Here is a 12,351-nt window from a genome sequence, read left to right as displayed (position 1 = left end):
TACTATGACTGGACACATTAAATACAAATGGAGATTAATCTGATAAAACACTTAGCATGTGAACTGTGATGATGATAAGCATGGTTTTCCCTTGTTTATCTCCCAAAAATGCTTCAGTCCTTACCCAGGAACAAAGAGGAGAATAATGCAGGAGAGGAATTAATTTTAGATACTGTAAAGCAATCTAATAATCCCCAGTCTACTCATGAATGTGACAAGGATTACGGTATAAAGCTAAAGGTTGGATTAATTTATCTAGAATTTTCAGAGAAACTTAACTGGACAGTTTTGGAGTAGGGAGAAAAATATCAAACCTGCTGGCAACGTAGAAAATTCCACAAAGGCTTCCTTTTTTTCTCGTTGTTCCAGGGGAAGCTGCCAGGGCATCTGATGGGGCTTTGCCATGACCTTTACCTTGTAGGCCATATTGGGCTTCAAATTAAAAAAACGGTACTTGTAGCTAGCAGCCTTGACAATGTCAAATTCTTCTTCATTAAGAAAGATCACATGACTGTAATTACTATTTGTAGGGAGCCAGGACAGCTCAGCAGAAATCTGGGTTATATTGTCCACTTTAAGACTAGAGGGGGCTACTATGACATCCTTCCCAACTAACAAAGTGCACTGCAGTTCATCTGAGTTACCCTTGTTTGTAATGCTCTGGATTGATATGCGGTATGTACAAGTAGAAATGTTAAGCTTTTCAATAAGGGCTTTTGTTCTGCTTCCCAAGGCTACGTTCATCCGTACTTCTTTGTCAACCAGAACATTGTAGCTGCTAATGGTTCCCCATCCGGGTGGCACTACCGGTGGCTCCCAGCCCACAATGACACTTTTGGCTAGTTGTTTAATAAGGGTGATTTTTCTAGGATAAGGCACAATGTCTTCTCCAATTTCATCAATGTTCACATCCAGAGTCCCTGCGCCATTGCTGATTACACTAGAGTCTATATGAGTTGGTGGACTTATCTCCAGGAGATCTCCTTCCAAAGTAGGACCCGAATGGTTGATAATGTTCTGATCTTGTTCACTGCTTAATGTGCTCGATAACCGGGTCTCATTGTCTTGAACAAAATCCACAAAATTTGAAGGGACTAGTCCTCTTTGTCCATCTAGAAGTTCCCCTGGTGAGAAAGAACAATGCCATTAAAATCCTTGAAGGAGCATATTTCTTGCATGTCAATGCCTTGCAAGTGGACAAGATAAGGAAGAAGATATAAGTGAAAACTGTACATAAACAACATTCACAGTTTGAGAATGTTCAGTGAGGCAAAAACCAGAACTGCCAGTAAGCTTTCTTGTCATCTTAAATCTTGCCCGTAGGAAAAGCTGACCATATAAAATATCTTATAATTAGCTATGCCTGCAAGGAGTGGCTTTGCTGGTGCAGAAACTCTGTTAATTAACACAATGATGATAGGGGTAATTTTAGCAACTGATTTGGTATTAGATGAAGGAAAGAACTGGAAGCATGTTTGACAGACGAACTGATTTGAATCTGCATGAATTAGCATGAATTCACAGATTTTTTAAAAAAATACCTTCATAAAAGCCATCTTCATCCATATCTCCATACACATAGAGGTACTTTCCTGCCGTAAGGGGGAGCTCCGCTTCTGGATTTTCGTTCGGTCCATCGAAAGGGTTGTAACTGCAGTGGAGTACGGATGGAAAACGGTGTTCACTTACAACACACACCCAACTGAACACGGATCAGAAAAACGTGTATAATTCTAAGGCTGCACAGGAAGGTAATTCCTCAGTTCAGTCTTTTTGCTTATCTTCTGAAACATACATTCTGAGTGGAGTCCAGGTGACTTTGTTGTTGTGAACTGCATCACCAACAGGCTGCCATGAAACGCAACCTATTTGCTTAAGCGCTGTACGCTTAAAACCACATCCTTTCCTGTAGAATTTACTTACACATTTCTCACTTAGGTCTCTTTGAATACGCTGGCCAAAATCTTCTTCGTTTTTTAAAGTCATTTGTAGGGGTCTTTTCCAGTACCCATATTTCGTTTATTTTATATGTCAGTCCTCTACACAAGTTTATTAACTCCAAAAGAGACAAGTTAAATAAAGACAAAACCAGCTAAAACGACCTACTCATAGACAAAAATTTCTTAGAAAGTATTTAAGTCCATATCTGTCCTGAAAGAAATTGTTAGCCACAGAAATTTTTATCGTGACAGTACTTTATATCTGAAATTTTTATGTGCAAAGTAAAGATGTAAGGAACTTTTAAATCTTTCTTGCATTGATGAAAAAGCAATTTATAAGAACAAATTGAGACATCCTCTATAAAGCAGGAAGTACCCATTCTCATCTCATGTAGACATTGAAGGCTAAAAATACCATGCCATGTTAAACTTTCTCTGACAATTAAAGCACATGGAAATGGCATGATTTTGCAGCCAGTGCAAACAGGAAAGGGGTCTGATATCCATAACATTAGTTCCAGGCAATAACTCATGGCATAAATAAAAGCAAAGCAAAACAAAATGTTGAATATTACAAATATATATCATATATGGAATGATCTGGTTTTGTTACCTATAACGGGCAATGCAAAGATGGACTTTCCCAGAATATCTCTGCTTTGAGGTATTGGAATTCTGATCATTATCCATCTGTAGAAGACAAAAAAAAAAAGACAATGTGATTGCAAAAAGATGTATGCACCATTTTTCTGACAAGCGATATGAATCAGACAGTGAACATGCCACATTTAAAAAAAACCATTGAATTCTAATATGGAACAGAACTGGTTAATTTTACTTAGAATGGCTTAGGCTAAAAAAGAACTGCAATACAGATTCTAACAGGGCAATGAAATTGAGCTAACTCCTTGACGTCTTGCTTGAGATTCAGATCACCTTTCTGAGACCAGATGTCAGTTTTACTCAAAAGCTTGCAAAATTGACAAAGCACCAGTAGGTTGGTGCTTTGTCCTTTGGTCAGTGAAGATGGCTGAAGGAGACGTGATATTAACCACACCATTCCCTTCCATGCTGCTGACTAAAGAAACAGGCATGACTTAACCATACTCACTGACCACCTCATCCTCCTGACTAAGCTTTTACTAAAGTCTTTGTTAAAGTACGGTAAACTCAGTTACTCCAAGATGACCTGTTGTAAGTGATATGCCTAGTGTTTCTGGACATACTACAGCTATATGATCACACAACCTAGCGTGATACCCTAATGTTTTAATCAGAAAACAATAGTAGAAACCTGATATCAGTGACTAAGTACTTAAGATAAATACTGAGTTTAGAGCTGATGCAAGTGTCAACTTCCAAACACTTGGAAACAATGAGTATCATAAAACATACCCCCTTGCCAATTCAATCCACAGCAGCAGCATCTGTTGAATTCCACCCTTTCCACTAACTGATAGAAATCATATATTTCCTCTGAATTTACCATAATATTTAATTAAATTCTGCAAAGCCACACGTTTATTCCATTACAAAGCTGACCTACAAAACCTGGAGATTAAATTGTGGTGCTGAATCAACACAGACTCCACCTATTTCAGCTCTGTGCTAGGTATCTCACTGGTAAAATAGTAATTCTTTCTGTTATGCTTCAAGCCTAGTAGAGTTTTTAAAGTGAGAGATGCACTGCTTTCCTCCACTGATTTTACAGTATGTTGTGAGTCCATTTAAGAAAAATGAACAACTTCTTACCTGAGCTTGAGAGAAATTTAATTAAGTTACAAATACTAGGTTTAACAGTGGGATCAAATAACATAAGTTGTCCAAAAATTGACTGAAATTTTACAATCAGGACAGAGTGAATATTGAACTGCAACTTTCAGGCCTAGACTGGTCACTGCTTGGTTCCCAGTATGGAACAAAAGTGCACCAGAATAGCACTGAGTCAAGTCACTTTTCATCTGAATTAACTCTTAAGAGGTGGGTCAGCTTGTTGGGTTAGCACAACACACACTGTTCTGCCAACACTCCAGTTCCAGTGAGGAGGACAGTAATAATCAGCGAACAGGTATTTTCCCCTGTGTAGGCTCTGGGGTCACAGGTAAATTTTCAAGTTATCATCCTGATGCGTGTCACAAGGCTCATAACTAACCCAATAATGCTTATTCTAGAAGACTCTGTTACTAGTAACAGTCAGGGAAGATGCAGATATATTTTTGCAGAGTAAAATTTTTTTATTTCAGGCTTCAGCATTATGGTCCATTTTTAGATTTTATTTATACACTCTCCCCCTGGGTCTGGATTCCTCTAAAAAAGAATGGACTTTAATTTCTGTGAGCTTGCGTAATGTAAGTATGCATCACATAATTATACTCTAGAAGGCACGCAACAAACAATTCTGCAAAAGAGGGCTTGACATTCTCAGCGAGAGATAACTCAAAAATAATAGAAAAAGGGAATGAAATTTGACGTGCACTTCTTCTGTTCCTTGCTGTTAGTTCTGCTTCCCTAAGTCTTGTTGCTAAGCTGCTTTTTCTGGTTTGACTACTTCGAGCTGCTTTTTCTGTGGCCTCTTCAAAAAGCAGTGAATGGTCTTACTTTTCAGTAATGCTGCTACACATAAATATACACATATATTTGTTTGTGGATAATCCTTTGATATGCCCATGGAATTCCTACTATACAAGAATCTAATATTTCGTTGAATATCCTACACTATACTCAAGCTTGTGATCCATTTAAAAACATTTTGATTCTGAACTTTCCTGGGTTCAGTAGCAATAAATATAAAACAAATAGAAAATATGCACAGTTTCAATTTATTTGCTTCTGTAAAGACTAAGAATGGGATTCAGGACTGTGAGACAAGGGGTAAAATCTAAAGACCCTTTCCTCATGGCTGTTTGCCCATACAAAACAGGTTTACAACATTTAACAGAAAATAATACCCTTCTATAATGTTTTCAAAATGTGTCCTATACCTCCTTATATTTAACAGTTGTCCTAAATATCAACAACCAACTTGCTCTAGCACCTTTGTAAAGCTCTTCTGAGCTTCCCATTGGCTTTCTATTAGAATGCTACTGCAAGCCAGAAAACCTTTCTAAGAAAGGAAGAACAGAACCTTTCAAAAGTATAATTAAATACAAGCGGTAAAGTTTGTGGAAGAGTTTAATGACGACATCCTGCAACTTCCACTTCCAGGTTACAGGCTCAAAATCAGTTTAGGAGAGCGTGCTGGAAACTGCTGTTAGTGGGTGGTATCAGCCTAGTTGTAGTGCGAAGATTCACACGTCACAAAAACCAGGCAAAGAACAAGTCTTGCAGAATGAGCTACTTCTTTGTCCAAGCATACCTGCCTGGACAGGGCACTGCATGGAATTTCTCTTCCATTTGCCCTGACTGTATCACAGCCACACCTTTTGGTATATGTCATAAAATAATAATAAACCCACATAACACAGATATGTGCCGAAACAGACACAGACAGAAATGCTGCCTTACACCTCTTATGCACAGAAGCAGTACAACACTCTGAATGCATCACTGAAGGCTGAGGTTTTCATAGAAGCTTGAGGTTCTCACACACCCATTTTTTATGCTGTGTAACTAGGGTATCAGCTGAGACTTCTTTGAAAATATCAGTTAAATTCCCACTGGTCATGTTCCCAAGTTGTCTCAGAAAATGAGAACATTCATGTCTTGCCTTTTTAAAAGCAGGTGGATCAACCTGCATCAGTCCCCTGAGAAGAGAAGTCTTGGTACCATAACATACGTTTTCAGTAACAAATTTAAAAAGACTCACGTCTGAATCAAATCTGCATCTTGGGGTACCAGACCTTGACTTGGACAGGAATGTAGGTTTGACAGACAATTGTTCTGGTTTGTCTCCAGATATTTGAAGGGGTCGTATAAACTCTGAAATCACACAACGACTTCCAGAAGGACTTTCATGACCTGGCAAGTGAAGAAAACACATATGAGAATAAGTAATTGTTCTCAAGCAGAAACACTGCCAGCTAATAAGCAGCAGTGAGTGATTTTCTCCTCCCGTTAGAAACCATTCTAGAAAAAGACTAAGGTAAGCAGAATGCAGAGCGTGAAAGTAGCTAAAGCTACTAGTTCCCTGCCTGTCAGTAAATTACATAAGTCAACAATATGTAATAGTACATAATGTAGAAAGTGAATGTATTTTAACTCGAAAAAATCTAAGTTAAAACTTCCCTTAATGAAAAAAAGTCCACCTTTGTTCTCAGCATCTTGGTATCTTTGGAGAAGTTATCTGACATGCTGCTTAACATGCCCAGCACTAAAAAGCTGCTGTTGGAACCCTTCTATTCCTTTCAGGGACTCTGTCATACACTGGAAAGTATAATCAAGTCATGCATTTATCTTCTAAGAAAGCGACTAAAATGCTAATAATTTGGTTAGCAGGATATTAATGTTGAAATGAAGGGAAGAGGTTTGACTTTTTGCAGGGCAGTAAGCTCCAAGATTCGTGTTTCTTAAGAGCTCCTCATTAACATCAGTACTAAAACACATAATTCGATCACAGTGCCATCTCTCTGGTTTCTAAAAACCAGAAAACATAGACTATGAAAAAGGAAAAATCTCCAGAAATGCTTTTTGAATATTTTTATTGTGCTTTTTAAAAGCACTTAAAAATAAAAAGGAAGAGACAGTCTATACTGCACATTTAAAGGACCTAAGGAGGCAGCCTTACAAGAGGCTGAACACTTATCTCCTATTGACTCTAAGGCCTAATGGTGAGGGGAGACAAGTAAAACGAACAACTTCATCAAGGTTGGAAGAGAGACTAATAAAGCATAATATAAAATACTTCTACATTTTTCCCCTTTTACTGTTAGTTTAGTCCCCAAACCACATGAAAACAAGCAGGAAATTGTAAACTGAGCCTAATTATATTTGCAGCATCAGCAGAAGCTACAGCAAAGCACAGAGTCTAGGGTGTTGCTGACACAATCAGATATCATTCTCCTTCTCCTTTCTCTCTCTCTCATTAACATAATGAGCCTATGCTCTAATTTTTCAGACCCTGGATATGTGTAGGTTCAGCATTTCCTCTCCAGTTCTCCCAGCAGCCTGGACAGCAATGTTTTGCTACTCAATTGCAAGCTTCCCAGACACATGTCACCAGGAATTATCAGTGGAACCTCTTTATTCGTATTGCAGAGGAGAATAAGCTCCAAAACATATCATCAGAGGGTTTTTCTGGTGTGCTCCTTGGTCCAACATGATTAATTTTCTCTGCATCACTGTAATTTACAGCAGGACAGCTTAAGCACATTGACAGCAGGGAAATATACAAGTCATCACACAAAAGATTAATTACAACCAGCCTGCTTACAGCAGTCCCCAGGCTGGAAAAGGGCACATTTTTTATTCTTGGAACCTTTCTCACATGTATAACAGAAAAGTCATCCCCATTCAGAAACCTTTAGCCAATTTAGCTCCTTCTGTTTGCTGTTAATGCGCTTGCCATATCAGCCTGTCAGCGCCAAGCCTATAAATAATTGCTCCAACTGTGATTATTCATTCAAAGGAAACTGCTGTTTGGTCTCATACCTCCTGGATTTCTCAGGCTTTGTTATTAAATCAGTTGTACTACATACAAAATGTGGAGAAAGATTCTTGGACAAAATAGCCCTTGCTTTGCATACATATAGGATGATAACCAGGATAGGAACACATATTATCAAGAACTCCAGGAATATCAAGACGCTGGAAGATATTCAACTGTCTTATTTTTTTCCCCTTGTAAAATAGGATACATAAAATTTACCTTGAGTCCTTAATACATAGGAGAGAAAACTGTGTGGTAGTTGTAATTGCATCATGTGACTGGACACATCTATGGCTCCAGATGGTGCTAATAACTAGATACAGCCTACTCAGATACCTCACTTCCCATCCGAGTAATTCTATACCCATATCCATCAATGTATATGGAAATATAGCTTCTGCTCTAAATCTAGCTATGCAAAATGGATCTGTCTTCCTAACTGGACTTATTGCCGCCTTCAGTGTCCCCTGTTTCTCTATTCATTTTGCTACTTGTGCAATGTAACATCTCCTTGCTCAGTAAAATCTGCACTGGGTGCCACCAACTCCTGTCTCTTTATGAAAAAGTGTGTGAAATAACAGCAGCTGATCCTCTAGGGCTCTTTCTCATGCTGTGGGACTGCTTTTCTCTGGGACCACAATGTGATCTATTTCTTAAAGCATCTTAAAAATGACTGCATTTTCAAGGTATTCCAATGTCTGCAATAAACTGGAAAGAACAGATTTTTGGGCAAGCTATATCATATAACATTAACAGTTACTTCCTCTGTATTCTGTAAAGGAGACTTTTTTAAAAGGTCATGAGATGCTTAAATAACGTATGTAATTTCATGCTGATTCTATGTATATAGAGCCACAGCTGCATTAAAAAAAATAAACACAAGCATCATCAAACAATGCCTTTGGAAAAAGTGAAATCAAGATTCAATGTGCATGAAGCACATTCCTCCTGAAGCTTCCTGAATCTGTGTAATCTCCTGATATTTTCTATAGAGGATGTCTACTTTTGTGGATTGTGAATACATGAGTACAGACAAAAATGGCTGCGTTTAAAAACTGGCCTAACTTTACCTCCAAAATAAGAAACAATTTCAAACTGGGTTCTCTTGTTCATCCAAGGCAATTTCACTGATGTCCCTGGGTTTGAACAACAGAATGTGGAGGAATCAGACCTGTAAAGGCTCTTTTAAAACTTGTTAACTCACTCGAAACTAAGAAAAAAAATGCACTTTTCATTTTATATTTGCACTCTGGAAAAAACTTAGAGTCAAAGAATGAAAAATACAAGAGGTCAGTTCATAAGAATACACAGCAGCTTCTAGAAATGTCTCTTTTTTCTCTAAATACTAGAGAAGAACCTTACAAAACCACAGGGTTTTTGTCCGTAAGGTCTCGTAAAATCCATATACACTCAAAAGGGCCTTTATTTTCCCATAACTGGCAAATATCTGTTAAGGAAGTCTGAAGAACACCCTTTCAAGGAAAGAGCCAAGGAAGAGCACCAGACTTAATTTAAATGTCTCAGCAGAACTAAAGCTAGCCAGACTTGTAATACAATTAGACTCTTCCATTTTATTTATTGGAACTGCTGATTCATTACAGCCTACATAAATTATCAAGAAAGGCCATTTAAATGAGCCTTTTATCTGACGAGTAATAAATCTCAGGGTTTCTGTATCTGATTGTGACATTATTATACGTTTAGAGTGAACTTTTTATGTTCTGATCCATTCTGGCTAGGTTTATTTCATTTCCTGATACATTCAAACATCACCAATTAAGGCAAAGCAGCTGGTCATAAACTGATCTCATTTCCGTCATTTGCTTTGCTTTGAAAGCTGTCCTTGTGTTCCCTCTTGTGTTCTTTCTTCCTCACACATAATAAAAATAATTACACTTCTGAAGAACTTGCTGTAGCATTACCATCATTATTATGAAATGGTTGATTTCAATAATTAGAAATCCTGCCCACTTGCTTAAACATTACTTTATTGTTATGAGCGCATTCATACTGAGAATTAATATTGTCCAAGGATTTCTGATGTTTTTACATCAGTGCTGCAGGTCCTGAATTCTAAGTCGCATAAAAATCAATAGGTTATGAGCAAAGGTTTACAGAGCAAGGCCTTGTAGTGACTTCAGTACAGACGTAGCTGTGTTTTCTGTGTTTTTGGTCAGGAATTTCTTGGAAGATTTCTGTTTGTTATGTTTTGAAGCTTTTTTCAAAAGCTGTTCCCATTACTATTTCAAGAAAAAATATACTTTAGTTTGGAGAGTTTGAGGACCTTAAAAAGTTTAGTTGTTTTTTGTTTGAGGATTGGGGCCTATTTAGATCAATTCCAGAGATACAGACTGGACCTTTACTAGCTGCCTAAAGGATATTTCAATAGCTAATTACCTTTCCTTTAAAATTAATTGTTGCTTTGAAAATCCTGTCCTTAGAGACATGAAGAACTAATCCTGTTGATGTTAAGGAAATTTCTACTAAATTCTTACAGCTATCAGGTAACGCCTTCTCAATTCTCCATTTAGTGCACTTTAATAGCCACTTAGGTAAGACTTGAAGCTCCAGAAAAGCCTATAAACTTATATGCACCACAGTGGGCAAAAGTGCAAACAGCTCAAATTTTGTGTTCAAAAACCCAAGGCATACAAAGTACAAAGTTACTGAATTGAAATGAAAGAAGGATGTCACCTTGGTTCCTTTTGACTTGGTTTCACATTGAGTTTAGCACCCTTCACTGAAAATAACTGCTCATCTGTAACGATAGGGAAATTATTTGTGATTTCTAGGCCCTATGCCTCAGGATTTTTCTAGAAGCTTAGGAAGATGAAATTAAAATAGTCAAGACTATTTCATTTTTCCAGTTGCTCTTCATACTTATTTTAAAACAACTTTGGGGGAATCTGTAAGTAATGGAAATTACCTGACAAATGTTCCTTTGCAGAACAAGTAGTTAAAGTAATTCTAGCATGGGTGATACTGAGGAAATGGAAGTAGATATTTACGTAAGGAATACCTCCTTTTAACACTGAACAGGTTTCTCACAACTATACCCAACAACAATTAGAGAGAATTCTGCTCACAGCAGTGCCCAAATAAAACTGGAACAACCTCAGTGAAGGCTTAGGAGGTACTCTGACATTTAAACAAGTCACAAAACAGGAACAGGAGCGAATTCTTCATTTGTACAACCAAAATCTGTTTAGATCATTGAGTTGCATCTTGAAACCTACAGGGCAGAACAGATACCGACAAATAAAATGCTGGTCCTTACCTTTGCCTATGGAAGTGGCTATACCATTCATTAACTGGGATAGAGATTTACCGGGAGAACCAGGGATATCTGAGGATGCCACCGAGTTACTGCTCAGGAGATCAATCTTCCCTGCTTGCTGTCGAAACTTTTCCAGTTCTCTGGACAAGAGGTTAAATTGTTCGCTCTGTGTCCGGCATTTCTCCTCTAGCTCTCGGACTTTGGCCTGCACAAGCAAGACATAACACAGACATTTGACTGAGATCAGAGCGAGCTATAACTGTGTCAGATTTTTCTTAAGTACCAGGAAGCCAGGATAGGCAAACTATTTGGGATAAACAGGCCCACAACCAAACCTTTCTCCCCTAAATTCTCAGCCATATTTAGAACTAAACTTTTTAATATCCCTGTAATATTGAGGTAAGTACTCCTTTCATCCTCAATTTCCAAAGGGGAAATTCCTCATCATATTTCTTGGCAGTGCTAAAAAAATCACTGCCAGAAACATCTGCAAACAGATCCTACAGCTTTGTGACTTCTGCACACATCTGAACGTCACTTTTGTGCACTTTTCCATCTTTTTCTAAAACTCAGGTGTATTTCTGAGGTTTGCCCATCCTTGGCTATTAAGTTGAAGCCTCCTGAAGTGTAAGATTAAGATTTATGTACTAAAAAATGCCACCAAAACCCCCCCCACACTACGGTTCATGCAGAATGTGGGCCTATCTACTGGCTCAATTCCCTTTCAAAAATAATGCTCCTTACTATAGGTGCCAATCCACACAGAATTAATCCAGACACCATCAAGAGAAGCTTGTTTGTAAGCTTGTGAGAAGTACCAAAATGTCATTGTTGGCAAACATTTTTGTTGTAATTTTGAGGCATCAGGCTTTAACAAAATAGAACTTAAAAGATAAGCTTCTGTACTGACTTGGGAAATTTGCCTACATAGAGTTTATGAATTCCTGATGTGAAAAAGGGGATGAGGTGATGGAAAGGAAAGATTCCCTGGCTGAAAGGAATAACAAAGGGCATGGGAATTAAGTATTTCTTCTACAACTTTTAGTCAGAACTTATATAAGAGTAGTGAAGACACTAAAGCATGAAAAACCCTTTTATCCAAATCTGCATATTAATTGTACCAGCTAAATTAAGGATATAATAATGTTTTCAATATAATGCATTTAAATTTCAATCTGTATTTATAAACAGCCTGCTTATCTGTTTGCATATACTATCAGATGTTCCTGAAGAGAAAAAACACAAATTTAGAATGCCCAGAGAGTTAGGAAAGAGCATATTAGCACCTGTTGCAAAGATTGAAGAATCAGCAAAGCTCCTGAGAATTTCATTTGTGAGGTCTGATTTTCACATAGGGGCAAACAGTTGGTCTGTACTCTGGAAATGTGCCAGAGAACGACTGCCATTTGAGACCTAGGGAGCACTCATGTCTTATGTGCTGTGACCCAAACGCTGCAAGCAGAAGTAGCTCAACAGAGGCAGTAATAGGCTCCTTACATGAAAAACTAATGCATTATATCTTAATCTGATGCTTTATGATGAACAAACAT

At 37.8% G+C, this 12,351-nt stretch overlaps 1 protein-coding gene across 2 annotated transcripts in view; it reads right to left on the bottom strand.

Annotated features, from left to right (window-relative positions):
- The window catches only part of RIMBP2 (RIMS binding protein 2), a 138,385-nt gene that overhangs the window by 33,045 nt on the left and 92,989 nt on the right, over positions 1–12,351 (bottom strand). For both annotated transcript variants that reach the window (XM_068412599.1, XM_068412600.1), the window contains 5 exons: positions 10,802–11,006; positions 5,746–5,897; positions 2,554–2,630; positions 1,542–1,651; positions 315–1,124 (listed from right to left, as the gene is read on the bottom strand). In XM_068412599.1, the coding sequence (XP_068268700.1) occupies positions 315–1,124; positions 1,542–1,651; positions 2,554–2,630; positions 5,746–5,897; positions 10,802–11,006 (1,354 nt within the window). The remainder of the gene's footprint in view (positions 1–314; positions 1,125–1,541; positions 1,652–2,553; positions 2,631–5,745; positions 5,898–10,801; positions 11,007–12,351) is intronic.

The sequence above is a fragment of the Nyctibius grandis genome, chromosome 14 (genome assembly GCF_013368605.1).
Source record: "Nyctibius grandis isolate bNycGra1 chromosome 14, bNycGra1.pri, whole genome shotgun sequence".
NCBI lineage: Eukaryota > Metazoa > Chordata > Aves > Nyctibiiformes > Nyctibiidae > Nyctibius > Nyctibius grandis.
The sequence above is the reverse complement of the archived record's forward strand: the minus strand, read 5'-3'. Positions and strand labels throughout refer to the sequence as shown.